Source organism: Triplophysa rosa, linkage group LG1, assembly GCF_024868665.1.
Source record: "Triplophysa rosa linkage group LG1, Trosa_1v2, whole genome shotgun sequence".
Lineage (NCBI taxonomy): Eukaryota > Metazoa > Chordata > Actinopteri > Cypriniformes > Nemacheilidae > Triplophysa > Triplophysa rosa.
Window position 1 is genome coordinate 16836828 of NC_079890.1, and position 26605 is coordinate 16863432.

Below are 26605 nucleotides of genomic sequence, written 5' to 3' on the forward strand. Positions count from 1 at the left end.
TCATACTGCTGAAGTATCGTTCATTATTCACATATAAGGGTGTGGTAAAACAGAGAGCCCTAACCAGAAACTATAAACAGAACAGGGAGTGTCCAGAGCTCCACTATTCTTACATTATGTAAATCAAAGACAACTTTTATTCAACGAATCCATAAAAGAATGTGTTAGCCTTTATGCTTCTCATAAACCCAGTTTACTTGAACCCGCCTGCTCTTAATATACAAATCAATGAGATCAAAAGTGGATTTGCCATGAACAGAGATCAGAACGGTTATTCTGCGTATGGTTTTTACATTGCCTAGCCGACACCGAACGTGTGAAAGCCACCGTCGGCAGACAGGAAGTGGGGTTGGGGGCTGGGACGAGGGGCAGAACAGGAAAGGCACAGATTAGCTTCGTCTGCTCCCAGCGCAGCATGGCATTACGCCACAGCAAACAGTCTTCTGTCATTCAAGAGCATTAGTCCACCTGGGAGCTTTGGGATGTTCGGACGGAAGGAAAGAGAGGAACTAAAGGGGTGGGCTGGGCAAAAGGAAGTTGAGTGTTTTACGGTGTAATTTTAGGCTGTGATGTAATGCGCAGATACCAGGGAATAAACAGAGCTTTTATTTTCTTGGGTAATTTGGTGTGGCAAGACAAAACATATGAGCAAACGCTGTGAAGCATCTACAGCTGCACACGGTTCAAATGAGGACTCAGAAAATGAGTAAACCGGCCACAGCGTAACCACGCCGAGCGGGATGTCAGGGATCAGAGGTGAGGTCACGAGGGTTAGGGTACATACACTCATCATTCTCAACAGCAGCATAATTCCCTGCTTCCCTGAAGGCGATGTTTCCAAGGTGAAGAATTCCTGCCACAATCTGCAGGACCATGGAGCAGTCAGTCCCTGAGATACCAATCACGTCCATGGCATGCTGGGATCAGAGAGAGAAAGAGAAGGGAGAGAGAGGTTACCAAGTTAACAACATGTCTGAGAATATGAAAAAAAGTTGTCATATTTAAAAGACTAAACCTTCATAGCTAAATCACAATACCAGGATAACTAAATAGTTTCAAATCATACTAACCATGGTCTCCTGGAAATCATGCTTGTCGTTAATATCGTCAACCTTGTAAGAACCCGACTGGTTGAGGTAAGTATAGTAATCCAGGTTGGTGATACCAAGACTGCTTTTCTGATCAGCATGTGCTCCTTCTATCAGCTGTAAAATGACATCACACAAAACCTCACGTGAATAAAACCCTCAGCGCGTTACATTTCTCTCAGCAAAAATAAAAGATCTTAATAACAGTTCACCAAACTTGCGAAAAAGAAACGTCCCCATTATGAGGAGCCCAGACAGACATCTCTTCCAAAGTTCTCAAGTGGTAGGCCGAGAACAACGTGACCTGCTTTTCGGAGCCAAATGGCTCCATCTTCCCTTTCCTGGATTTTATCGCGGTTATTATTCAGTCAGTTTTTCCGCATAACGCGGTGTACAGTCTTTACTACCGGCGCTCACGGTGACGTCTGGCTCTCGGGTCATTCTCACCTGGTAGAAGATGTGGAAGCTCCTCTCTCCTGGGTTCCGCATCACCACTCGTGATTTTTCCAAGAGAAAGTTGGAGATCTTCCCACCGTCTGGTTCGCCGCCGGAACTGAACTGAATCTCAAAGTATTTCCCCTGTCAGAGAAGATGAGTGTTAAAACGCACACACATGATGCTGCGTGTGCTGACACATAGAGGAAATAAGAGCTTTACACACACACAAGCAAACCTCTTCAGAATCATTTATATGTCTCTCTCTATTTGTTTGTGTATCACAGCTATCCGTAAACATGCCAAGAATTACGGCAGTAATGACACTAGCAGCCGCTCTGAGACCCCTGAACTTTTCTACAAACCCCCCATATCCTCTGGATGATCCATTTGTGTCAGATTGAATCCAAAACCACACCAAACCCAACAGAACAAAAACTTACATGCTTGAGCCTGGGACTTAAGTAGCAGAACCTGAGATAAATGGGATGTACATTATTGTTTTGTTATGTTGCTTTAGCATGTGATGTTTTATGTACTGTATGTAAGAGCAGATTATAACTGTTCAAGCTAATAAAATAGTTTCAGTTCTTACAAAATTTAGTGCCAAAGTGCTAAGTTTGGGTCAAAAGTCTAAAATAAAATTATAATCATATATATTTATGGTATGAATAATGAGTATTCTTCTTCTGAGATTTTTCCCGTGTCCACGGTGGCTGTAAATGGATTTTCTTCCTGTTCATAATAAGTAATAAATGGTCTTTTCTAGCTTTCTTTCACATCTACGTACAGTATATTTAAACTGAATGATCCCCCTGTTTATGTTGGTTCCGGAGCAACAACGGGACACAGATTTATCCTGAAAACAAATACAAATCTAATCTACAAATGGATGTTCAAAGCTTACAAAACGACTGGAGTTGTTGTTCCTAACGGTCTTAGCATTCCCAAAGGCCTCCAGCAGTGGGTTGGACTGTAGGATGATGTCTTTGACATGCTGTATGGAGACAAACAGGAGAGGCAGAAAGTGAGAGCAACACTGGACAAATACAACACCCAAACTGGTCTGAAAATGAATGAAATCAATAGTTAAAGAGAGTTCACCATAAAAAAAAAGGAAATCGTTTTATAATTTACTCAAGCACGTCATTCCAAACCTGTATGACTTTCCTTGTTCTGCATAACACAAAATAAGATATTTAAAAAAATGTTGGTGGTCAAACAACACTGGTCTTTATTGACTTCCATTGTATGGACACAAAACCAGACATTTCTCAAAATATCTTCTTTTGTGGTACACAGAAGAAAGAGTCATTTACAGGTTTTAACAACATGAGGATGATAACAGAATTTGTATTTCTAGGTTAAATGTCCCTTTAACATCCACAAAGTAAATAATATGGATAGACAGACAGGCTGATGCCGAGATTATATGGCTGCATTTTTAGTGTAACATAAAAGATCTTAAACACCTAAACTTTTGTCTTTGGGTTCTTATCACTGACACACAAAGTGTACATTTGCATCAAAAAATATTTAGAGAAATCCAAAATTTGCTGTTGTAAACAAACTAGCCAAAGCCATGTTTGCATTCGCAACACCTGAAAAAAAAACATTTGCATATGGGCAGCGGCAAGAGATCGAAGTAAAAACTTTACCAGGGACCACAAGTATTAAACATATAGACACCCGACAGAAAATAGATAACCAAAAAGGCAAGCATGCAAGCAAAACAAAAGAAAAATAGGGAAAAGTAACACATCGCAGATGGATAAGGATGCACCACACAATGGTTGCGGTCATATGATCATGATGCAATGTGACAGCAGAGCGATCGGACAAAAAAACAGAAGAGTAGCAATGACAAAGGAGCGTTCTGTCTTACAACAATACACTGCTTTGTTCCAAACATGACATAATTTACCCTAAGGACCACCAAAGCCTTATAAGAGAGACCCTGGGTCATCACTTAAAAGGGTTAAAATATTTATGGGTGGTCCCCCTCTCCCGTTTACCATACAGAGTGTCCCTTTGGGGCCATGTTCACAGGGTAACCCTATAAAGGAACTCGATCTGTTTTACGATAAAATCATTAGATATCAAATAAAAAAGGAATCATTTAGTGATAGACATACTTTGCTAAAGATAAGTATATAATAAGAGGATTAACGTAATCAGATTTATTCAATCAACAAGTGTCGATCCTCAGATGTCACTCAAATGGTTCTTGAAGGAGCTAAGAGGGGATACAGGAGAGATCAGAAGAGGATTGTAAGAGCCAGATGGCTGCTGGTGGGTTTTGGGAATGACTTTTCCCTATTTGTAAGTCGCTTTGGTTAAAAGCGTCTGTTAAATGACTTAATGTGATCATAAGAGATGGGGGTTAAAGAATGATGAAGACTGAGGTAAAGTGATCAGATTTTGGTTTAATACGAACACTAAACCCTCTCAGATCATCAGGAACAGAAAACCACTGTATGATTTTCTATGTGACTATATGGTTTAACAACTGTGCAACTCACCTGAACTCTGGGACCTCCACCTGAAACTTTGGAGATGTAGCCCATGATGTACTTTGCTGCTACCGTTTTTCCTGCTCCGCTCTCACCACTGAGAAAACACGAAGGAAGGATTCAAATTGTCATAATGAAGTGAAGTGAAAGTGACCTATTGGTCAGATATGGTGACCCATACCCGAAATGTGACCTCTGCATTTAACCCATCCAGAGAGTAGTGAACACACGCAAAGCAAGTGGAGAACACACGTACACCCGGAGCAGTGGGCAGCTATCACTGCAGCGCCCGGGGAGCAAGTAGGGGAAAAAAGAAAAAAGAATAAAAAAAAAAAAAAAATAAAAACAAGAAAAAAACTCTAAAAAAAAAAAAACAAAAAAAAACAGTTTTATGGTCAAATGGAAATGAAACACTTTGGATTTCATTTCAAAATAGCAAAATCAAGTTTCAAGATCCAGTAGTGACACTTATCTGAATAACAAAAAATGCCACAAAATTATACCAAGCGCACTTTTTATAGGCATATTAAAGAACCAGTCTCTTATTTCCCCTACCTAGTGCACACAGCAGTTTAAAAATAAGAAAAGGAGGGAGTTAACAAGCACAAACAGACCCTTGTGTGCCCCACAGCACAATACTTAAATCTGCTCAGCCTGTTTTAAGAGGGTCAGAGAGGGTTTAGTGTGCCAGTCTGTATAGATCCTTATCCCCATTTAAAAGAATTAAAGTAGAACTGTGCGGCTGTGAGGGAAATTCAGTCAATTAGCTAAATATCTCTCTCTCTATTACTTCTTCTTACTGAGTTGTAGTCTGCATTGTAAGGTTATGCGATATATCTTGAGTAGCCAGTGGTTTTCCTGCCAAAAATGTTGCATGTATTGTGTGTGTAAATGCTCTCAACAGGAGAAATGTTATACCCTCCCTGAAATCAGATCCATGCCATTCTGTGCCAACCTTACATCTACTTGTACAAATGTACTCTAAATACATTCAGACAAACTAGCAAACTGGACATTAGCAAAATGCTCTAAAAACGTTCTAAAACTTGGTAACACTGGCTCCAGTTCTATGAGATGCTCTACTAGTCTCCATCCGTCTGCCCTTTGCCAGGGTCATATGCACAGAGATGTATGTGGTTTGGCAGAAGATGACAGTAAAAGCTGGTTTATTTTTCTTTATTTCGTCTCTTACCCATGTAAGTAATGCCATTTTGAGAAGGCACAGCTGTGGAGCATTAAAGTTGGCTTGAGAAAGCGATGAGAAATCCATTACATCACACAGCAGTAACTCTATATACCTTCTACTGTATACTCTTAAAAATAAAGGCGCTTCAAAAGGTTCTTCGATGCCAAACAAAAGGTTCTTTGTGGCAAAAAAAGGTCTTCAGATTATGAAAAGATAAGAAAGAGAAGGTTCTTTAAAGAGACTTTGACTAAATGGTTCTATGTGGAACCAAATATGGTTCTTCTATGGCATCGCTGTGAAGAACCTTTTCAGCACCTTTATTTTTAAGAGTGTACCTGCTGAGAACGTAAACCATCTACTCTCTCAGCACATGCTGAGAAACTCCAAAAGTTCTTATACGAGGTTTAGTTGCCATGTGGTTCTTATTCCTTTGTCTTATGAGTTCATAGACTTTCCACCTTAAAGGAAACACGCTTGTCTACAGGCGATGAAAGCTCTGGGAAGCCTCTCTTATTGTTTGCTACAGTACATATTGTAAGCTCGTTGTTTGAGAGGAATAGAGAGTCATTATTCTGTCTCATTCAATGTCCAGTAAGTGAAGAGTCAGGAGTCGGATTATTCATGAGCAGAAACATCAGCTCAGCACATACAGAACTGGGCACAGGTGGGTGTGTGAACGCATTGTGTTTCGTATTGTAGAGCAAGACCACACCGTCTGCCATTCTTACAAGATGATGAAGTGTAACTGATGTCAGTATAACATCGATTTTTTCATTCTGTACATTCATGCAAGTGTAATGGTCAGTAAATGGTTTCCTCTGATGGTGAATTGTTCTAGTGCAACAGATTGTGCTCCATCCTTCCTCTAATGTTCATACTGATTTATTGTAACAACAAAGATTAACAGGACTCCACATAACCATAGAAAGACCAAAAAAGGATGTGAAAGAAAACTACAAAGTGCCAATATATTAAACATCCAATTTCAAGCTACCACTTCAGCAAATAGGCTACACACATCAAACTACACCAAAAGACAACAATGACGTTCATAGACCAGCATAAAAGGTCATTGAAAGTGTTAAAACTTTTTGAACGAAGGTTTAAAACAACTGCCCATGAGAAATAGGTCACTGCCTTTTGAAAAACCTACAGTAACCAAAATACAGATGACCACACACTGCATGGGCAGCGAATCCACGGAAAGGCTTTGTTTACTAATCTGGTTCATCAGTAATCCACTTCCAGTCTCTTTATGTGGTCCAAATGTACTGGAAGCAGCTTGCTATCCAAACAACCGAGTGAGAAAACTGCTGAAGCAGATGCGATTTATAATGCAGTAAGCACTCCAGTCACTGTCCAGCCTCAGGTGAAGGAAAGAGTCCAGACTCAGCAATGAAAATGTACCTCTCTGCAACTTCCTCATCTGTTTTATGGGTAAACAATGTGAAGCACAGCGCTGTAAAATGGCAGGGTGAATTCAGGGACACAGCACATCTTTTTTTCCAAATATTCTATTCTTTTATATCCTGAGATGACTTGCATTAACCAAAAAGAGTGAACGTGACACTTTTACAGAAGTGCAATTAATGCAACACTAGTGGTTCCAAATGGGAGATTCCCATAATGGTTTTTCAAAGCACCAGACCCTTCCATAAACTGGTATTTTTAGACAAAATAAACATCTCTTATTAAACGGCCCTAGTCTTATGTTATCTGTTAAGCCAAACAATGGCATTTTGGAAATATCAACCTACCAATGGCTGCATCTACACATTATAGGGACAGTTCACCCAAAAATGACTGTCAGTCTCCAACGGGATTTACTTCATGAAGAACTTTGATCACATATCACAATATCACATCCACAATAGCTGAATGTACAGTGGAGGAGTTTCCTCCCATTTACGGTAGCAGGTGACCTGTGATGACCTCGCATCTGCATTTCCTGCGCAAAAGCAGGAAGGAGAAATTACAAACGCTGTTGTGCTTTGTTTCTTCCAACATCCTGGAGAAAACATACGCAGGTCCAAAAATGCCAATTAAGGACCAAGGACTAAAAAATCACATAGTCTACTGTAATATAATAAAAAACCCAAAAAGAAACATTCACCCAAGGTGAACATACACCTTTTATTATCTTGTTCTCTATAACCATGTTAGGTTGTGACATAGCAAATACAGTTTCTGGATCCAAGCCTCAACTTGTCTCACTTTTTATATTTATGAGTATTATTCAAATCACATATTTAAATCAAGCTTTAATAAAATCGCTGTGTAAAATACAGTATCCAGACCCAGAGCATCTACATAAAGTATTAACAATATAAAATATAAGTAAATCACTTTGGGATTTTGTTATACTGTATAGATAAAGGTTAGGATTGCTATTTTTCAATGGTTTACAACATACCGAGTGTGCATTGTTATTATCTTTGACATCTCCCAGAACGTTTGGACCTTGAAGCGGTGGCACGTGACGTCAGATTTAACAAGTGAACAACTGCCGAGTCTGTTTTGTTCATAACTAAGTAACCAGCCATTTGACTTCACACCCTCGTCAGTATAATCAAAACTGTGACGATCTATTCTCTCTGACAGTCCTGTCGACTCTCCCACTGCAATGTGTGCATTTCTGTCATACCAACTCCAATGACACACCCGTTCCACGTCACAAAAACAGACTGATGCATAAAAAGCATAATAATTAAACAAAACGTTTAACATTAAACGCACTCACAATACAAGGCGAGAGGTGATATTTCAGGAAAATAGAAACTCGATCCTCACCTGATAATGACACACTGGTTCTCACGGTCGATCATCATGTTTCTATACATGTTATCAGCTAGCGCGTAGATATGAGGAGGGTTTTCATACTGAGCCTGAGGGATGGAAGAAAGAAGCAGAGATATTAGCTACTGTGTAGGACATGAGCCAAAACATTAGACATTTTTGACTGTTTTTGCTGTAACTTCCAATAACTAACTGTGGTTAAGTATATAGACTTGTACATGCTGTTCTGTGGAGATACAGCCAGGTGGCTTCAATGGGTAAGGCAGGTCTGTGCCGCATTTTTATGTCTAAGAATGCAGCTGTAAAAAGCATTTGCACCACACCTACAGCCTTTAAAAACTCTTTTACTCGACTAAAATCATTACGGGAGCTATAATTATTTACACAAAACTCTAGGTAATGAACATGCATGCTACTACATTAACAACTTTATAAGGAGAGTTTTGACACAGGTCGTTGAGTTTAAAGAAAATTTTCACACTGTGCCTAATTGGAAGCAAAGTCTACAGGAAAACTTTGGCACAAAAGACATGTTTGAGGAGCCATAAATGAGATTTTCAAAGGCTTAAGAATTCACAACATAACGGTGTCTTGGCCACCACAGTAAGTAGATCATTCCTGACCCAACTGTGTGCAAGTAACACATCTCAAAATACTTACTGCGCCTTGGTACATCTCGATTTCTTTTTCTCCAAAGTATGGCATTTGTTTGAAAGGGTTTATTGAGATGAGCACAGGACCAATATATGTCTGCAAATGAAAGTCAAGGTCCACAATATATCACTCCAAGTGCTATTAACAATTTCTAGACAAGATATGTCATTTTATGTCTCTTTCTTTGAAAATGATTAGAGTTTTAGTTTTATACACTATAGGAAAACTTCACGGACCGTTTAACACATTGTGGTTCCCAATTCTCATAAAAACTTGACTTATTTTTCAGCATTCTGCCCAGCCAAAGTCTTAGTAATGGGCTGGTGACATCAGTGAAGTTATATGTGGTAACAGAGGAGATTTTGGTTATTGGGTCAGAGCGGCATTAATTCACTCTTGCTCTGAATTCAATGAGAAGAAAAGAGCCGTGCAGTGTGAGTGATCGAAGCGTTTCTGGCTGCCTGGCCGTAGTTGCTCTTTCGCAAATAAAGGAAGTATTGAGCTTGGCTCGCTGTGACCTCACTTCCATATGCCGCTGACTGGAACACTTTGGTGTTGTTGCTATTTTCTGACCACAATCACGAGCTGATTCAGGGAACGAGTCCAAATTGACCGGAGTCTGCCAAGACTCCATAATCCTAATAAGGGCAAGAAAGAGAAATATATGGCTAGTGAGGTTTTCGTCTTAAGAAAAGCTACAGTGTTTTTCCAAGGGGGTCTTTGTTAGCGGGAGTAACATGCGCAGAATCAGACGTGAACCCTGCCAAGTTCTTTGGGTTCATATAGAACAGAGGTAAACCAGCATTCTTTGGCTGCCTTTAAAAATCTGTTCTCGCCGAGCTCTCTGAATAGCAACGCTGGACATACTGTAAGGCTTTGATCAAAAACAGTCGCTGCTACTGTGAGAAAAGGGACAGCGTGTAATCGTGGATCTATAGACTTAAGCACAACTTTCATGTTGAATGTGAGTGTTTGGGCAGGATTGATCAGATTAACCTCAATGAAAATCTGATCTTTACTGAAGTGAATGAGGTCTATGAGAAGTTCTATAGTGGGCTACAGGAAAACATCCATCTGCAAAATCTAGATATACTAAAATAAAGTGATGACTGGGAAGGTCTGGTGCAGAAAGGCCTCCGTAACATAACCTTTTTTGACTTTTTACTAATCCCAACACAGAAACAAGAGGTGATGACCAAAATTAAGCCCAGGGAAGAAATAAATCATATTAGCGAACTAAGTTACATATACCTTTATAGGAGTTTATAGGAATGCATTAACAGATGTGACAAGGATACAAAAATAAAGTCATCCATGTATCTTTTCTTGAGGTTTTCCACAATGGCGTCCTCATTGATCTTGGTGAGCAGCACCATGTCATCCACGCCGCTCTGCTTGACATTGTGGCTTTGCCAGTGGTACCGGTAATGTCCCCGGCTCCCCTGTGAAAGCAAACACAAACAAAACACTCTCATTAGACCGTATACACACCCAGCACATAACTGTCAGAAACTTCATTACCATATATTTGAATGTCCAAAGACTAAATCAGACACCAGAATGAACTACATTTCTATTGAACTTAAAGTAGGTTAGTAATGTCTTCAATGTTAAAGTACATAAAATAACCCAATGTAACATACAGAGACCATCACTGGTTAAAAGTGTAAACACACTGAACACACCTGTAAAAAACGGCAATATCCTGGAAAAATACAGTAAAACAACATTTTTGTAAAGTAAAATGTCATGTTTTTCATGTTATTTTACACCAAATTTGCAATTTATTTCTGTAAACACTCTTTAACCTCATTTTCAAAATACATGAAAATTATACCCTTTTAAATAAAGCTGAAAAATTACAGTTTTTATCAGTGCACTGTCAGAAAATTGAAAGAAAGAATGATGTCAGAAAGGGCTGGGGGTGGTTGGAAAAACCTGTTTAAATACCTGTGGTGGTAAAACCTGTTCGAGGATTTTGGGAAACCTCTTTGTAAACAATCAATATGTTGCAATTCTGTTTAATACAACACACATTTCATTAACTTGAAGCACTAAATGATTCATTCAAATGAATCTCATTCGGTCACAAACGCAATAAACACAGCACATTGCTGACGCAGTTATTGCGAGCAAACCATCCGCTCAGCAGAATGACCACGTCGAATTCAGCCCCTGCAGCTTGTTCTTTCACCACAGCAGATGTTGATTTTGTTTTTCTAAAGCAATGAAAAGTGCATGATAAGGAGTCTTCCTAATGCACCCCTAGCACCACAAACACATCTTTTGATCTATACCCCATGTTCACTCCATCTCTCCCTTCTTTTACCTCCCTTCCCATTTCAGTCTCCATTTGCTTCCGCTCTGGTAATGTTTTTGCAGAGGGTGCGTCTCCGGAGAGCTTGGGTCATTCATCATGGGGTGTGAGTCAACGACTTTTGGCTACCGTTATGAGGTCACAACGCCCCACAAGGAACTGGCCCCTTACTCGGAAAGACACAAAGCCACGAGTGCATTCGAGAGGACATCAAAGGACATGCATACAAAAAGTATGACTCAAGTATGGAGGTCAGATGGAGAAAGAGTGCCAGACAGACGCAGACAGTGTGAGTGTGCTGCTTGGAGAGCACATGATCCAGCTGCGCTGCTGTTTTAAACATTTTCCTCTGTAATGTTCAATCATTAGGGTCTGATTTAAAAGCCAGTGTTGTCTGTTCTTTTCCTACAGCGATTTTCCAAACTGAAGGAATGCCGTGACAATGTTAGGGATATGAGGTAAACTGGACAGACCTTTAAAGTCCTCGATATTCTACATTCCACAGTCTGAAATACTGACAATCAAAAGGTGCTAGAAAAGGAAAAGCAGACCAAGTACAGGAGTTGTTTTCTCCCTTACAGGATTAATGAACTTGCCGTCGTAAACCAGCACTTCAGGTAAATTACAGGAAAAAAACAAATAACTCCATGACAACAATAGTAAAGAACTTCACCTGAAGATTTTTTGTGTTACGCATGAAGCTAACTTCCGGTCTGTGTTTGATTATAATATAACAAGTTATTTTATATTTAATTTACATATATCTTAATTTATCTTAATATTTTATTGTATATTATTTGTATTAAATTAATTTCAAACTACTCAAGAGTTATAGATTCTTAGCGGAGGTCTACTGGAAGTTACGTTTGGGCCACATAATGTTTGTTTATGTTGTTGCCAATAAGACGTCTATAAAACACACAGTGACTTAAAGGGATATTTCAGAGGCAAAACAAAATTTCCCCATGTTTTACTCACCCTCAAGGCATCCTGACTGAATATGACTTTCTTCTTGAAGAATAATGCAGTCGGAGTTATAATACCACGTATCATTTTACTTCCAAGCTCTTTGAAGCTCCAAAAAGTGCATCCATCGATCAAAGAACTGCACGACACGGCTCCGTGGTCTTAACAAAGGTCATATTCAGTCAGGATGCCTTGAGGGTGAGTAAAATTAGTTTTGCCTCTGAAATATATGCCTCAATAAAATACATTTGCAACCCACAGAAAGTATATTAAAACATCTTTAAACTACTGACAACCAGTGTTGGGTAAGTTACTCTGATAAAGTAATTCGTTACTAGTTACTAATTACATATTCAATAGTGTAATTAGATTACTGTACAAATGACTCTCTCCAAAAAGTATTTAATTACTTATTACTAATTACTTTCTACATCCTATATCAACCTTGATTAGTTAAGTGATTCAAGGATAGACATGAATTGGCTCTTTTAATTCAGTCAAATAAATAATATAAAAATACATAAAGCAGTATTATTAACTGACCAAAATATTACAAATGTGAGAATTACACATTAAAGCACAGATTTTAAAGTTAGACTTTGAATTTTGATGTCAATTCCACTATTGCACACACATACAGTAAATTACACACATTATTTAGTTTAATTACTTCAGAAGTAACTGTAATTAAATTACAGAAAAAACAAGAGTAATGCTTTACTTTACTTTTTCCAAGGGAAAAGTAATTCAATTACAGTAACGCTGTACACCCAACACTGCTGGCAACAGAGCACAGCACCGTGATTTTTTTGTCTCTTCTTTCTGGAAAATGTAAGGAGAAAGCCTACAATCTAAAACTCGAGGACCACACAAAGTCAACCAATAAAAAATCACAGCAGCATGGCAGCGTCTTTACTTCTAAAGAGCTAGAGTTGCTCCCGCTAGGCTTATTTAGGGATGAAAATGTACTGTTTTTTAAAGCAACACCGGAAACAAGAGAGGCTGTAGTTCACCAAGCTTGTGCTGTGGCTCACCCAGAAACAGCAGGCATCATTTAAAGCATGACAAAAATGACACCCATCTGCACCACGCAAGGTCACATCCCAAACCTCCCTGAGAAGGCACAAATCAGGATTTAAAATGACCACGTAAAATATCTAAACCTGGAGTACATGACTACAGCACAAAAGATGTCAGCTCAGAAAAAGGCATGAAAGCACAGATTACGACTAATGTACAAGGTTCAACAATGTTTATCATATGACAGGACCTTGCAGTCTATCACACTGTACCATTGGAGAAGATTTTTTATTAAGTTATCATCTTATCTCTATCTGAGTCTGACAATGATCTCTAATGCCTGGTCCGAGGTAGGCAGGTAGATCTGGTCAGAGAAATATTATTGTTTAGTAAGGTGAATGGCAGATATGGAGAGTTAATATATACTGCAAAATACATTACATAAAGAAATAGAGTAGATCTGAAGATATACAGTATAATATATATTATTAATGATAGAGGGACAGATGAACGTCTGCTCTCCATCACACCTGCTTATGTGTGACAAAAACTGCCTCTGCAAAAAAAGGCCTCAACTCACGACATAACATAAAAAAAATGCTTCATTCATGAAAAAGAGTGAAGAAAATCCATTGTACTCTCTCAAAATTCTTGCCAGAAAATACTGTTACAGCAACTCTAATCCTACAGAAGTTGAGAAATCTCAGCAGCGCTGTCTTAGATCCGAAGCGCCTTGGCAGTGCCTTTCCTCATGCAAATACCATTGCCTTATATGGCGAGCGTGTAGCGGAGCTGTGCGCCAGCGCAGGCTAAGGCACAGGAAATGACTGGGTTTGATTCAATAAGGCGGCAATTTTTCTAGCTGCTTCTACTATTCCCTCCTAAACCGTATGGATTTCCCACGCGGGCCGAGCTGATGTAAAATCTCTTCGTAACGTAAATATTTTTAACGAATGAGAAGCACATTCCTTGGGTTCTCTATTAAATACATTGAGCATGGCGGTTTATAAATTACGGCAGAGAATGCAATCAGTTTCATAATCTGTAATCCCTAATATTCTGATACATTGGGTTGGCTTTATTAGACAAAGTAGTGAATTACACTTTATTTGTCAAGGATAAATACAAAAAAGTTAAATATACTTATTTCCATTGTAGTTGATGTAATGCACAACTTCACTACTAACTTTGGTGACAGGTTACCTTGGCAAATACAAAAATACAAATTCACCCAACATCCCAATACACATACATCTATACATCATTCTAATAACCAGCTTTTGAATTTTAAACTAAAACCAACTGCATTTGAAATACTTTTAACATTCACAGGCAACTTATTCCACTCTTTAGCATTCAAAAGACCTGCGACCATACATACTGTATGCCTATACGCCAGACTCTGCCTAGTATTATAAGTATGTTTCTCATTTACCCTAGAGAAATAGGAACTAAAGTAAGTAGGAGCTCTTTAATTCAATGCATTAAATTTAAATAAATTTTTAGCAATGAGGGAAAACTGAAAAACCAAGCCTAATATTTCATTTACCAGGTCAAAATGTATTGGAAATGTAAATGATATTGTCATCACACACACTCCACAAAGCAGCGGTTCTGAAGCCATTAATGTTTTATATTCATGGTGGTCTAATCTCAATGATGACACTCCAAAGTGAAGTTTCAATTTAAGTAAAATGAAATTAAACATATACTGTATGTGTGCATTGCAAGTAAACGTTACAAATGTAAAAATTAATACGTCATATTATAGATTCTTCTCTATTTGCTTGAATCTTTTTTTACTGGCATTACATTATCAAACCACAATTAATCCCAGTGATGAGTCTGATGACGTACTGAGGAAAAGACCTCTAGAGACATCGATCAGGTTACGAAGAAGGGAGAGAACACCCAGAGGAGCTGAGAACTGTGGGATGAAGGGCGATGGAGGCAGGGCTGTCTATAGTGTCTCCAGAGACAGCAAACACAGAGGGCTTGTGTAAGCTGAGATAGGAGTGGCTCTGAAACGTCTGGCCACTGCTGGGAAACTCTGTGCCAAAGTTTCCAAGTTGAGCCCAGCTGTATTCTGCTTGCTTTTAAAGGCAGTGGAAAAGAATGTAGCTTGTCAATTGGGGAAGTCTGGAAGACCATCATTTTCCCTGAAGTACACGTAGGGATGGATTATGTTTAGACTGGGATTCTAAAAACAGGACTGAAATTTTTATAGTGCAGCTGATGAGACAAGGTGATGGTGCATCATCATCATACAGATGACAGGATGTGTTCTCCTGACCATTGAGTGCATATTATACCTCAAAATATTTATAAATACTTCCCAAAATAATGGAATAAATAATTAATTCCAAAAAAAGCACATCATAGTCTCGAACAGAACTGTTTAGTTTCCCATATTCTTCAAAATATCTTCTTTGGCGTTCAATAGAGCAGAGAAATGTATACAGTTTTGGAACAACGTGAGGGTGAGTAAATGAAGACAGAATTTTCATTCTTATAATAACATTCTTTATGTTTATTAGAAGAGTTTCAATTTTCTTGGATGCGAGAGCTCCCGGTACATCTGGGTGGTCTTCCAATGTAGGTTATAATTAGGGATGTAACCATTCACCGTGAGCCGGTTGAAAATCGATTATAATGTGTGACGATTCAAATCGGTTGAGGTGTGAACTGAATCGCAATACATTTTTTGAACAGCAGGGGCCGCCATGTTCACTGCAAACCTAAACGTGGACATGCTGATATTTCTTAAATGCAAAAAAATCTAAGAAAAGCACAGAGAGTATAAGTTATTTGTTATTTGAAATAAAACATAATTTTATTATACAAAGAAACGTGAAGCATTTAAGAAATAATGCAAGGGAAGTTGTTCATTTCTAATTTGTTTCAACTCATTTTGTAAAAATAAATCGTGAGTAAATCGTGAATAAATCGCATCGTGAGATCAGAATCGTGAATCGCATCGCATCGTGAGCTGAATGAATCGTTACATCCCTAGTTATAATACTGCTAGAACAGAATACATATGCTTTATTGGTTTGTTTTTCCAGAATAAATGATTTAATCTACTAGATTTATAGTTTAGGCAACTGAAAAAAGACACACGAAATTCACATGTTTTTCACATGTGAAATATGTGTTTTTGGAACCCTTTTGTGTGAATCCCATGAAAATTCCCGTGTAAAACCCATGGGATCACATGTAAAAAAAAACAATGTAATCAAATGTGGAGACATATCACCACATGTTGCACATGTGATCCCATGGGTTGCACATGGAAATCTACATGGGATTCACACAAAAGTATTCCAAAAACACACATTTCACATGTGTTTTTTGCACATGTGAATTTCATGTGTCTTTTCTGTAAGGGTAAATATAAGACTGTCTATTTGATGGCAATCGAGAAGAAAACCACAACAAACATGTCACACATTCTTTGAGATGCAAATGCACTTATTTTAATTGTCAAATATTTCAAGAATTGCTCTTTGTTCATGCTATGACGCTGGACTTTATATTATGCTGGAGAGAACATAACTTTGAAAAAATCATGGCTTATATGGCCTCCCGTAATTGTCTGCTTTTAAAAGATAGATGAGAATTGGGCTTCCCAGAAGTGGAAAAAATATGCACACAATACACTCCAATGAATAAATAAAAGCCAAAGGCCATGTTCATGTTCATGGAGCAGATTTATGGTTACAGTGTGCTTTATGCCTTTTAAAACGGGTAAACTGTAAGGACATACACACACAGTTTCTACACAAAGGCAAGTGGATAATAAACATCTTAACCATCTACTTGTGGCTTCTTGTGTGCATACAAACAAACATCAACAAATAATGTGGTTAACTGCAAGGGAGGTTCTTCTCACAGAGAGGTCTTATCAGGAAATTAAATCGATACAAGTAATCTCCACACACCTGTTGTGATCTTTACATAAAGCACCTAGCAAAGAATTCAATATTTGCTTCTAAAGGTGTACTCGTGATGTACTGATCCACAAGAGCTCCAGTGCATAAATAACCACCGCCTCATAAAACTGTCCCGTCTAAAGACATTTTCCACAGATTCACAGAGATACAGAAAAACACAGGGGCCACATTACCAGCCCACATGAGAAGCCTGTAATGAGTTCATTAATCAAATTCCGACATTCAATTTAACACATTTAACAGCGGAGCTCAAGACCCCTCAAGCTATTTTGCTGGTGTCTATTTTGGGCTGATCTTTAAGGACTGAGAACCTCCCAGACTGAGAAACACCCTTTCGCACACCTTCATAACAATGAAGAGAATGCATCTGAATGTGCTAACAAATATGTTAGAATAGGAACGGAAAGGCCAGTTGGACAGGTCTGTGACATGGGCACATCTCAGGGTTTGTGTAGCTGGCGATGACAGTCTGTTCGCTAAAATTTAAGTAAGCAGCACTAATATGATTTGGTAAAAAAATTCTGACAGTCTGAAGTGTCTATATATTTTCTGCTATTTTTTATCATGTGTTTTCTGTTGAACTGCCTACAGAGACAACCTCATCATAAATTAAATGAAATCTTTGATAACCCCACTCCAAAACGATACATATAACAACAAAATAATCTGTCATTGTCACTTTTACATGTCAGTCAGACGGCACTACCAGATTAAATGTGCAGTTCTTGGCCAATTAAAGGGAATAATTCACCCAGAAATGATTTGATGACCTTTCATTATTTACTCACCCTCGTGTCATTCCAAACCTGTATGACTTTCTTCTGCTGAACACAAAAGAAGATATTTTGAAGAATGTTGGTAACCAAACAACACTGGTCCCCCATTGACTTCCATTGTATGGACACAAAACCACTGAGACATTCATCAAAATATCTTCTTTTGAAGAAAGAGTCATATACAGGTTTTGAATGACATGAGGGTGAATAGACGCTGACTTTTTTTGGTTCCTTTAAGATTAAAAAAGCACCAGACCTTCAGTCGCAAGTTATAGACAGGCAAAACTAAGATCATTATTAACGGGAATATAATAGTAGAAACAGTGCTGAATGTGCAGGAAGCCTAGGCAGAGGTGATTTGGGTTTGAGTATGTGAGTGTGAGTTACATGTCCTGGCAGAACAGGAATGTTGAGGGTCAGGAGCTTTAACTCACAGCTAGCGGGAAATAGGAGCTGACCAACGACGAGAAGAAAGCCTTCAATTTCCAACCGAGTTAACAGTTCTGATCAGACAGTCTCAGATTTAATTCTGCTGACAAGCAAACAATTCTCGATATTAACTGACTTAGACCATTTAAAATGCAAGATTGGTTGGAAATAAGATAAAAATTAAAAACAAAATGAAATCAAATAAAAAAAATGAAATAAAAATTGAAATCAAATTACAGGTTGCCTAAACAACAAACATTATATTGTCTCTGTCCTACTGAAACCTTGTATGTCCAAATTCGCTGTTTTTACAGGAAACCGATAAAACACTGTACTTTTTAAATGATTGCATACTGTGTTGTCAACGTTGACAAAAACTTTTTAATACTTTTATCATTGGTCAAATATTTGCAAAACCCACTGATAAACAAAGTTGACTTATAATAATGATATTTGGCAAAAAAATAGAGACACAAGGTTTCAGGACAGCAGTGATATATTTGTTATACTATTCAGCAATTTATTTAAATTAATTCAGGTATAAAGTCATACATTAAAGCATATGAAATAGGGATGCTCGATTATGACAAAAATCATAATCACGGTTATTTTGGCCAATATTGAGATCCCGATTATTTAACATGATTACTCATTAAGTTTTAAGACAACATAGAAAATAAAAAACTTGGCTTTTAAACTGTGAATTCAACTGAAAAATAAATGTAAAGAAATAGCACAGCTGAACCGCTGTAAAGGAAGGGGGTGCGCTGTGGATTTATACCACAAGAAAAGAGATGATCCTTGCAAAATGGAATGCGGCACAATAATCGTTTTACCTCGATTATTTTGTTTTTGTAATTGTTGAAGGCCAAAATTGACGATTACAATTATTTTCGATTAATTGCACAGCCCTAATATGAAAATTCTATTGTTAGTTTAAAAATATGTATAAAATGTAGGGTATCATTGTGAACTTCACTAATGCAACAAATGTCAAACTATTTTATATAATACACATTAAAACAATTTATGACTTATTTTGTCTATCCAAGACTCATCGGATACACAAGCAGCAAATCATGATGTGATCCACATGTGCTGCCCCACTTACTGATAAGTTAACATATCGTAATGCTTGCTTTAGAAAATGGCTACTGGCCAGTGTGCTGTTGTGAAGGTCATATGAAATGAGGTAAGAGCTTTTGATGTGAACGGTCACCCAAACACACATCTAGAGCTGCATGCAGCACTTTCACAGGCTTATCAAAAGCACAAATATTTACATTCTCCGAGCATGTGGATCATGCACCTCTACCTCAGATCACACACAGCCGCTCACCAGACTTTGCTCAGATCTCTCGATTCATTTTGAAAATGAATGAGGAGTGTTCAAAGGCTCAGCACAGCGCTGTTAAAAAAAGAACGGAAAACATTTTTTACATTCTCTTTGTTTCAAAGTATCAAAACAGTCAATTGTTTGAACTGTCCTGGTCGTGACTCGTGAGTGCCTGACAACAATGAAATACTGATTATTTACCCAAGCGTATCTTTTAAATTGCTTTAATAGATCTTTATAGCTGAAAATCCCAGCCGTGAAAAATGAGCGTAACGAAAACAAAATATTCAACTAACAAACAATATCAGCAACAGATTTTTCTGGCCGTGATTTAAAAGAGTTTTGTAATCGCATTTCCTTTAGGAAATGATACAGGATGAATACTGTTGCCCTCATGCACTGCAAATAACATTAAGATGACCAAGATCATTACGGGTAAGAAGAGGGGGTTTGATATCTCCAGAGCAAGGGCACAAAGACCACAATAAAGAGCAACAAATGTCACCATAACTAAATTTCAGCAGGTGAATAAGTTACACATGACATAAGCAGTAAGGTGCAGAAAAGATCTTTGCTTAGGTCAAGGTTAGTCAGACCACAGCCATCTGTTCTGCTCAACAAACAACAGGGGCCTGAATCTTGACACACTGATAACTTCGGCACACTGTTAGCATTGCAGCAGTACATGTGTTTTCCATGAAATCACAACTATAAATCTCTAGAGCGGCTATGCACTACATCAGCAATAACAGACTGTGTAAGTGAGCTCAGAAGTTTTGATGGCTTTGCCACCTGAATTTCAGAACATGATTCCCCGTCCAAAACACAGCAGTATGACATGAATAAGATATAGACTGGTGTCACTGAACACATATACAGGCTGGTAGACAGGTTTAAGGGATCAAGGGACAGTTTTGGGAGAAACATGCTTTCCTACCCTGTTGAAAAAAACTGCATATGCTAGTTACGTATGTTTTGAAGCAAGGTCGCTGGTTTAAGCTGGTCCTTAGCTGGTTTGAGCTGGTTTAAGCTGGTCCTTAACTGGTCATGAGCTGGTTTAAGATGGTCATGTGCTGGTCCCAAGCAGCTAGCTCCTAGCTCAGGACCAGATCATGACATAGCTAAGGACCAGCTTAAACCAGCTCAAACCAACTACTATGCTTCAAAACATACCTAACCAGTCCAGCATATGCTCTAACAGGGTACTCAAATAAGAGTGATGACAGGCAGGTGAAATGTGTGAATATCCATGCAATTTTCTGGAACAGTCAGCAAACAACAAACATCAAATAGGTTATGATATATTCTATCTTTTTTACAGAGCACTGCTGTAATCTTGGCTATGATGTATTTGGTTTCGTTCATCTCTCACGCTTGTGGGAAAATCTGACTGTAAGTCATTCTTTAGCTCTGAGTGGAGTTTGGAGAGTAAACATAGTTTAGTGTGCCATGGTCAGTCCCAGACACTAAACAGCAAAAACACACACAGAAACACCAACTCACTGTTCTCTGGCTTTTCCCTCCCTCCCTTCTGTCTTTTTTCACCCATTTCAACACAAATCAAGAGACACGTGTAACACATCTATAAACTCATGTACTAAGTATCCATAATACATGGGTTTGATTGCTGTTGGCAAATAAACACAGCTTAGTCAGCCGTGATGACCTCTATAGACAATATAAGGGAAAATATTGCAAAAACTGTTAACAAAAATCTAAAGATGTACAAAATAAGAATATTAAAAAATTAGAATGAGAACCGTTTTTGGTCTTGATTACTGTTTTCTTTAAACCTAAACGATTTTAGGAAAAGCACTTAGTCTAATTCTACAATATCCAACAAATGCATTTACATTTAGCAGACGCTTTTATCCAAAGCGACTTACAGATGAAATAAACAATGGAAGCAATTGAATGTAATACCAAGTATTCATGTCAATCATTATAGCAGTTCAAACAAATTAGGACCTGTTCTGTATGCAAACATCAACCTCTTGGACTTTCACATTTACATTTATTTGGCCAACACTTTGGCAGACATTCAAAGTGACTTAAATATCCATCATTATTTAAGGAATACAGCCTTTTTTCCAATGCACACGAGCAGGAAAAACCAATTCGCCTACATTGGCTGGTATTGTGTGTTCAGTCCCTTACAACAATGTAGCAACCACACATGCTAATGCAGGTGAGAGAAACAGGAGAGGCAAGGTGAGCTCATGTGAGCTAAAGCAGCGTGAGTGACAATGATCTAATTTCACAGCTGAAAACAGAATCTCCTCAAGACTAAGAATGTGTAAGGAATCTCCAGACCCTGAACTTCTTTTGAAGAAAAAAATGGTCGGAGATTTCATATAAGCAATCAAAATATTGAATCAGTTTGTGACCATATCTCTACTTCACTATCATGTCCTCTCTAAACTACTTGTAAAAATTAATACATAAATAAATCACCTATTAATTTATAAGAATTGATGAGGTAAATAACCAGTCACAATGGTCAAAAGAGATTTTAGAGAACTATTTTTCTATTATATAGTTATAATAAAATAAAATGTATTTATTTAGAATTAAATATATAATTTAGGCTTTTAGGGTTAATAAACAGAGCACATAGATAATTTCTTGAACAAAAAAGTAGATTTTTTTGACTGAACATCTGGATAGAAAGTTTTTTAAAAACACAGCTCAGAGTAGTTCAAAACCAACAATAAAACACCATCAAAGAGCCAGCATCAAAGAAGCCAGCTGACACTGAGGAAAATGCACTGCCATACAAGGAAAAATAGATTTTTGTACAAAAATAAAGCCCTTCCCCACACAAAAAAAAATGGACCAGCAAGAATCACAGAATTAATCTCGACATCAGCAATCCTTGTAGTAGACATTAGTCTTGTTTAGGTGAGGGCTGCTGACTCTTTCAGAAAGAGTCCTGTGGTGGGGTGAGATAGATGCTTTGAATAGTGGGACGTTACTCAGCATATACCGCCCCTCTGTAAGTCTTAATGCAAAACATATGTTGCCATACTGACCTACAATTCAGCAACTGGCAGAGAAAGAAAAAGGAGAGAATGTGTGGAGGAAGAAAAAGAGAGAGTGAACGAAACTACTCCAAAGAACAAGTGAGCAAGTTTACCTGTAAAACCGCTTTTGATAGATGTATACCAAACCCCCACAAATCTGAAGAACTAGAAGCTTTTTTAGTATAACGGTTACACACACATTCTACCACACCATAGAGGGACAAAACAGTGTTACTTTAAACACACTGCATGGCCATAAGTATGCGAGCACCCCTTTCTAATTATCAGGTTTGGCGACTCCTGTAATTCCACAAAAAACAAACCTAAACGCTACTCTTGGGAACGACCTGCTATGTTTCATAATATCAGTGTCCCAGTGCACAATGCAAATTCAATAAAGACAAACACTTACCAGGACTGGGGTGGAAGAACCAGACCTGAATCATATTGAAACAAACTATGACAGCAAACAGGCCCCTTTAGCCAACACCAGTGCCTGCTTTCGGAGCTCTTGTATCTTTCAAGAGCATTTAACGGAGCAATGTGTAATTTTTTGTAGGATCTGTTGACAGAAATGCAATATAATATACATAACTATGTGTTCAGAGGTGTATATAGACCTTACATAATGAAGCGTTATGTTTTAATTCCCTTAGAATGAGCTATTTCTTTCTACATACACCACAGGTCCCCTTACATGGAATTCACCATGTTGTTTCTACAGAAGCCCTAAACAAAAACCTTCTCAACGGAGTGTGTGTTTTATAAAAACGTTATCTGCTTCGGCAAAAAAGCGAAAATGTGACGACGTCTTAGTTCTGTGTCAGCCACCGTAGTGCTACGAAAGGGAGAGGTCAGCAGTGGACTGAGCCGTTGGTTGCAATTTGCAAACTCACAGCAAGATGCCACTCAATTTCACAAACTGGACCTTTAATGTACAACCAGCTTCGCTGCATAAATAATGTACACCCTTCTGGGAAGTTTTCTACAAGTAGAAACATGGATTTAGGGTCTCAAGAGCATCAGTGAAACCAGGCATTAATGTTGGGTGATGGGCTGTGGACACAGTCTGTTTAACTCATCCTAAAGGTGTTCAGTGCGGTTCAGGTTAGGAATTTGTGCAAGCCGGTCAAGCTCTTTGACACCACACTTTGACACTAAACATTTTTTTAATGCAGACCCCACATTATGCACAGGGGGCATTGTCATGCTGGAACAGAAAAAAAGCATCCACTTACTGTTGCCAAACAGTAAAAGTACTCTCTAGAATGTCATTGCAAGGCACTAAATTGACAGTCGACCTCACAGAAATGATAAGACTAGACACATGAGTTATTTAGAGTGTCCACATACCTTTGGCCATTTAGACTATCAAGGCCAATGTAAACAAAAAAATCCAACTCAGAAATGTAAAGCGTTATAAATCATGTTTCTGTTAATGTTACAAGTAACTGAAGATTAGGAAATGATCTAAAACCTACATTTCTCCTGCACAGCTGGTAGCCTTCAGCGAATCCAGCACCACTGTGTATAGAAGATAATAACTCCTACTTTAAATGTAGGAAACCATTCCACTTCCTTTGGGCTGTCACAAATGAGTCTCATGAAGGAAAAGAGGTAGTCACTCACAACAAAAAATCTCAAAATTCCATCTATTTCATTCTAGAGACAGCTCTACAGATGCCTATAGGACAAACTCCTGCATCTATAGCATGACCTCGTACCTCATATTCCTTTAGTAGAATTGGGTGGAGGCTTTACAGGCATATGAATATAACAAAACGCACAGCTAGTCACACTGTTACTGCTCTCATTAAAATACACAGTCCGTCATCAATTGTTTCAATTTACAGTACAGAAAATTGAATAAAAGCTTCACCACCGCATACAATAAAAGTGATATTGTTAAAGCCTAAGTCGACTTGTTTTTGTAGTAAATAAATGTCAATGTTTTTAAGCAGCAAATTAAATGAGACAAAAACATTCAATGATAATACTGCCATTATACATATGAAATGCCACACGTCTTTCTAAAACTGCATTAGCTCATACAAACATTTCTATATGCGCAAAGCCAAACTGAAAACAAGTTCTACCGGCTGCATAGCTTGCATAAAATGTGTCTGCGTGTGCTGATGATGAGACGGCTGAACTGGATTTACTCGTTTTACACCTGATCTGTACCTGGTTGTATCAGATGACAGCATGCAAAAGCATAAAGAGGGACTATGAAAGAATATTGATATGAGATCCAACGATTACTCAAAACCTACAACAATCAAGTGTAACAGATGCCCAATTTTGCTTTAGGAGAAAACAGCATAGCGTTTGTCCATAGCAGGAGGAAAGGTTCCCAGTGTCAACACACAAACACAAGCACACTACACGTATTCAAAGCAGAACTAAGCTTATCCTCATCGGCATTAATACGGAAGTGACCTTCACATGCGAGGACACCTGTATTGCTTTATGTCCTGTAACTATGGACACTAATGTGGTCCTTTTTAATTTTTCAATGTTATGTAAGAATAGATTGACAAGCGACCTACTAAAATGTGTCTCATGGTTTAAGTGTACACAATGAAAAATAGTGCAGGTGTATTATACATATAGTGTTCTGTCTAGGCATGTCACACATATTATTGATGGTAGATATAACACTAGGCAGCTTGAATAAACAGAACAATGTATTAAGTATAATAGTATCAACTAATCCTTGATACGCTCAGTTATAGACCAAAACAAAAGAGCATATGCTGGCCATTTAAAATAGCAAGTTATATGGCATTATAAGACGACCTGGGTTGTATTAGGGACAAACAACCTGTTCAGTAGGGCTGGGAGGGAGAGGCTGTATCAGTCTAATTGAACAAGAGATGAAGAGCAAACAATAGCTACATATGACACCCAGGGTGTTTCTCATGTACACCAGTCTCTACATTAATGGGAGTCAATGTTCACAATAACAATGTGGCCATAGAGTAACTAAGAAAGCCTACATTTGAAGATGTATAAGCAAATACAACAGATGATTCCTATAACAGAAAATGTTTAGAAAGTTTGTTTTCGCCTTGGCCACAGTGGGAGATTATTATTACCTAAAAACGTTTTACCTGCAATTGAAATGTAGTGTCCTTTATCATCATTTGTTAACGTTACATCCATATGGTTTAAATGATTTCTACTATCTAGTATTTGTTAAACTTTTAGCTTTTTAGGATGTACGTTAAATGACTGTAGTATCAAGTTCAAAACAAACGTAACAAGCAGCTGTTATTACATACTGATGCTGGAAACCTTTTCCAAGACAGAAGCAGCATCCCTGGTGTTTTTCCACTGTACGAGATACGCGACACGGCGACTGTGATCGTTACAAACACTTTCACTCACCATTTCTATTTGTTTATCAGTCCGCAACTGGTCCTCTGCTATAATCCGTTTTGCGACTGCTTTTTAAAATAAAGAAAGCCCTGGACGTTTCAGTATGATCCCGCGGTGTCCCTTCCTCCTCTGGTGATGTTAAATGTCTCCTCAGCACCAGTGTCGCCGCTCCATAATAGTGTTCGCCGCACCGGGAAGCCGCTCAGTGCGCACTGTACTGTAGTGTCAGTCCGCTCTAAAAAGTTGAACTTCGTAGCTGCTGCTTGACGGAATAAACCAGACAAGCGACCCATACATGGAGAATTGGTGCTTCGCCTCTGGCCAATAGGAGCGCCACTCGGCGCGTCATTCCGAAGGGAATCCCACCAGATGATTCCGGGCGCGTTAAAGCGAGTGCTAGCTGCGCCACGAGGCTGCGTAAAATAAATCACTACTAAACATTTTACATTTATAATGCTGGAAATATGACGTTGAAGTTATTTGTTATATTTTTATTTTTTAATGAGTTATTGTAAACTGTTTGTCTAGTATATTTAACATTTATAAACCTTTTTTATAATATAATAGCATGCTGTAAAATTAAACATTACTATAAACTAAACAGAAAACAAACTATAACCTTCCTAATACAACCCTCATAATGTGTCATGTATGTGTTGATAACCATACATGGAGTTTCTGCTATGTGACTTCACTTTTATTCGTTTATTTAGCTCACTTTTTGAGGAAGTT

At 38.2% G+C, this 26605-nt stretch overlaps 1 protein-coding gene across 3 annotated transcripts in view; it reads right to left on the bottom strand.

The window, feature by feature from the left end:
* myo1ea (myosin IEa) overlaps positions 1-26223 on the bottom strand; it is a 47220-nt gene extending 20997 nt beyond the window's left edge. The window contains exons 1-9 of one of the 3 annotated variants that reach the window (XM_057341362.1): positions 25883-26223; positions 9971-10114; positions 8679-8768; positions 8013-8107; positions 4046-4133; positions 2431-2520; positions 1536-1667; positions 1071-1205; positions 785-917 (exon numbers count right to left, since the gene is read on the bottom strand). In XM_057341362.1, the coding sequence (XP_057197345.1) occupies positions 785-917; positions 1071-1205; positions 1536-1667; positions 2431-2520; positions 4046-4133; positions 8013-8107; positions 8679-8768; positions 9971-10114; positions 25883-25885 (910 nt within the window). In that variant the 5' untranslated portion in view covers positions 25886-26223. The remainder of the gene's footprint in view (positions 1-784; positions 918-1070; positions 1206-1535; positions 1668-2430; positions 2521-4045; positions 4134-8012; positions 8108-8678; positions 8769-9970; positions 10115-25882) is intronic. The other 2 variants (XM_057341356.1, XM_057341349.1) reach the window with 2 other exon arrangements.
* Positions 26224-26605: the final 382 nt, after the last annotated feature.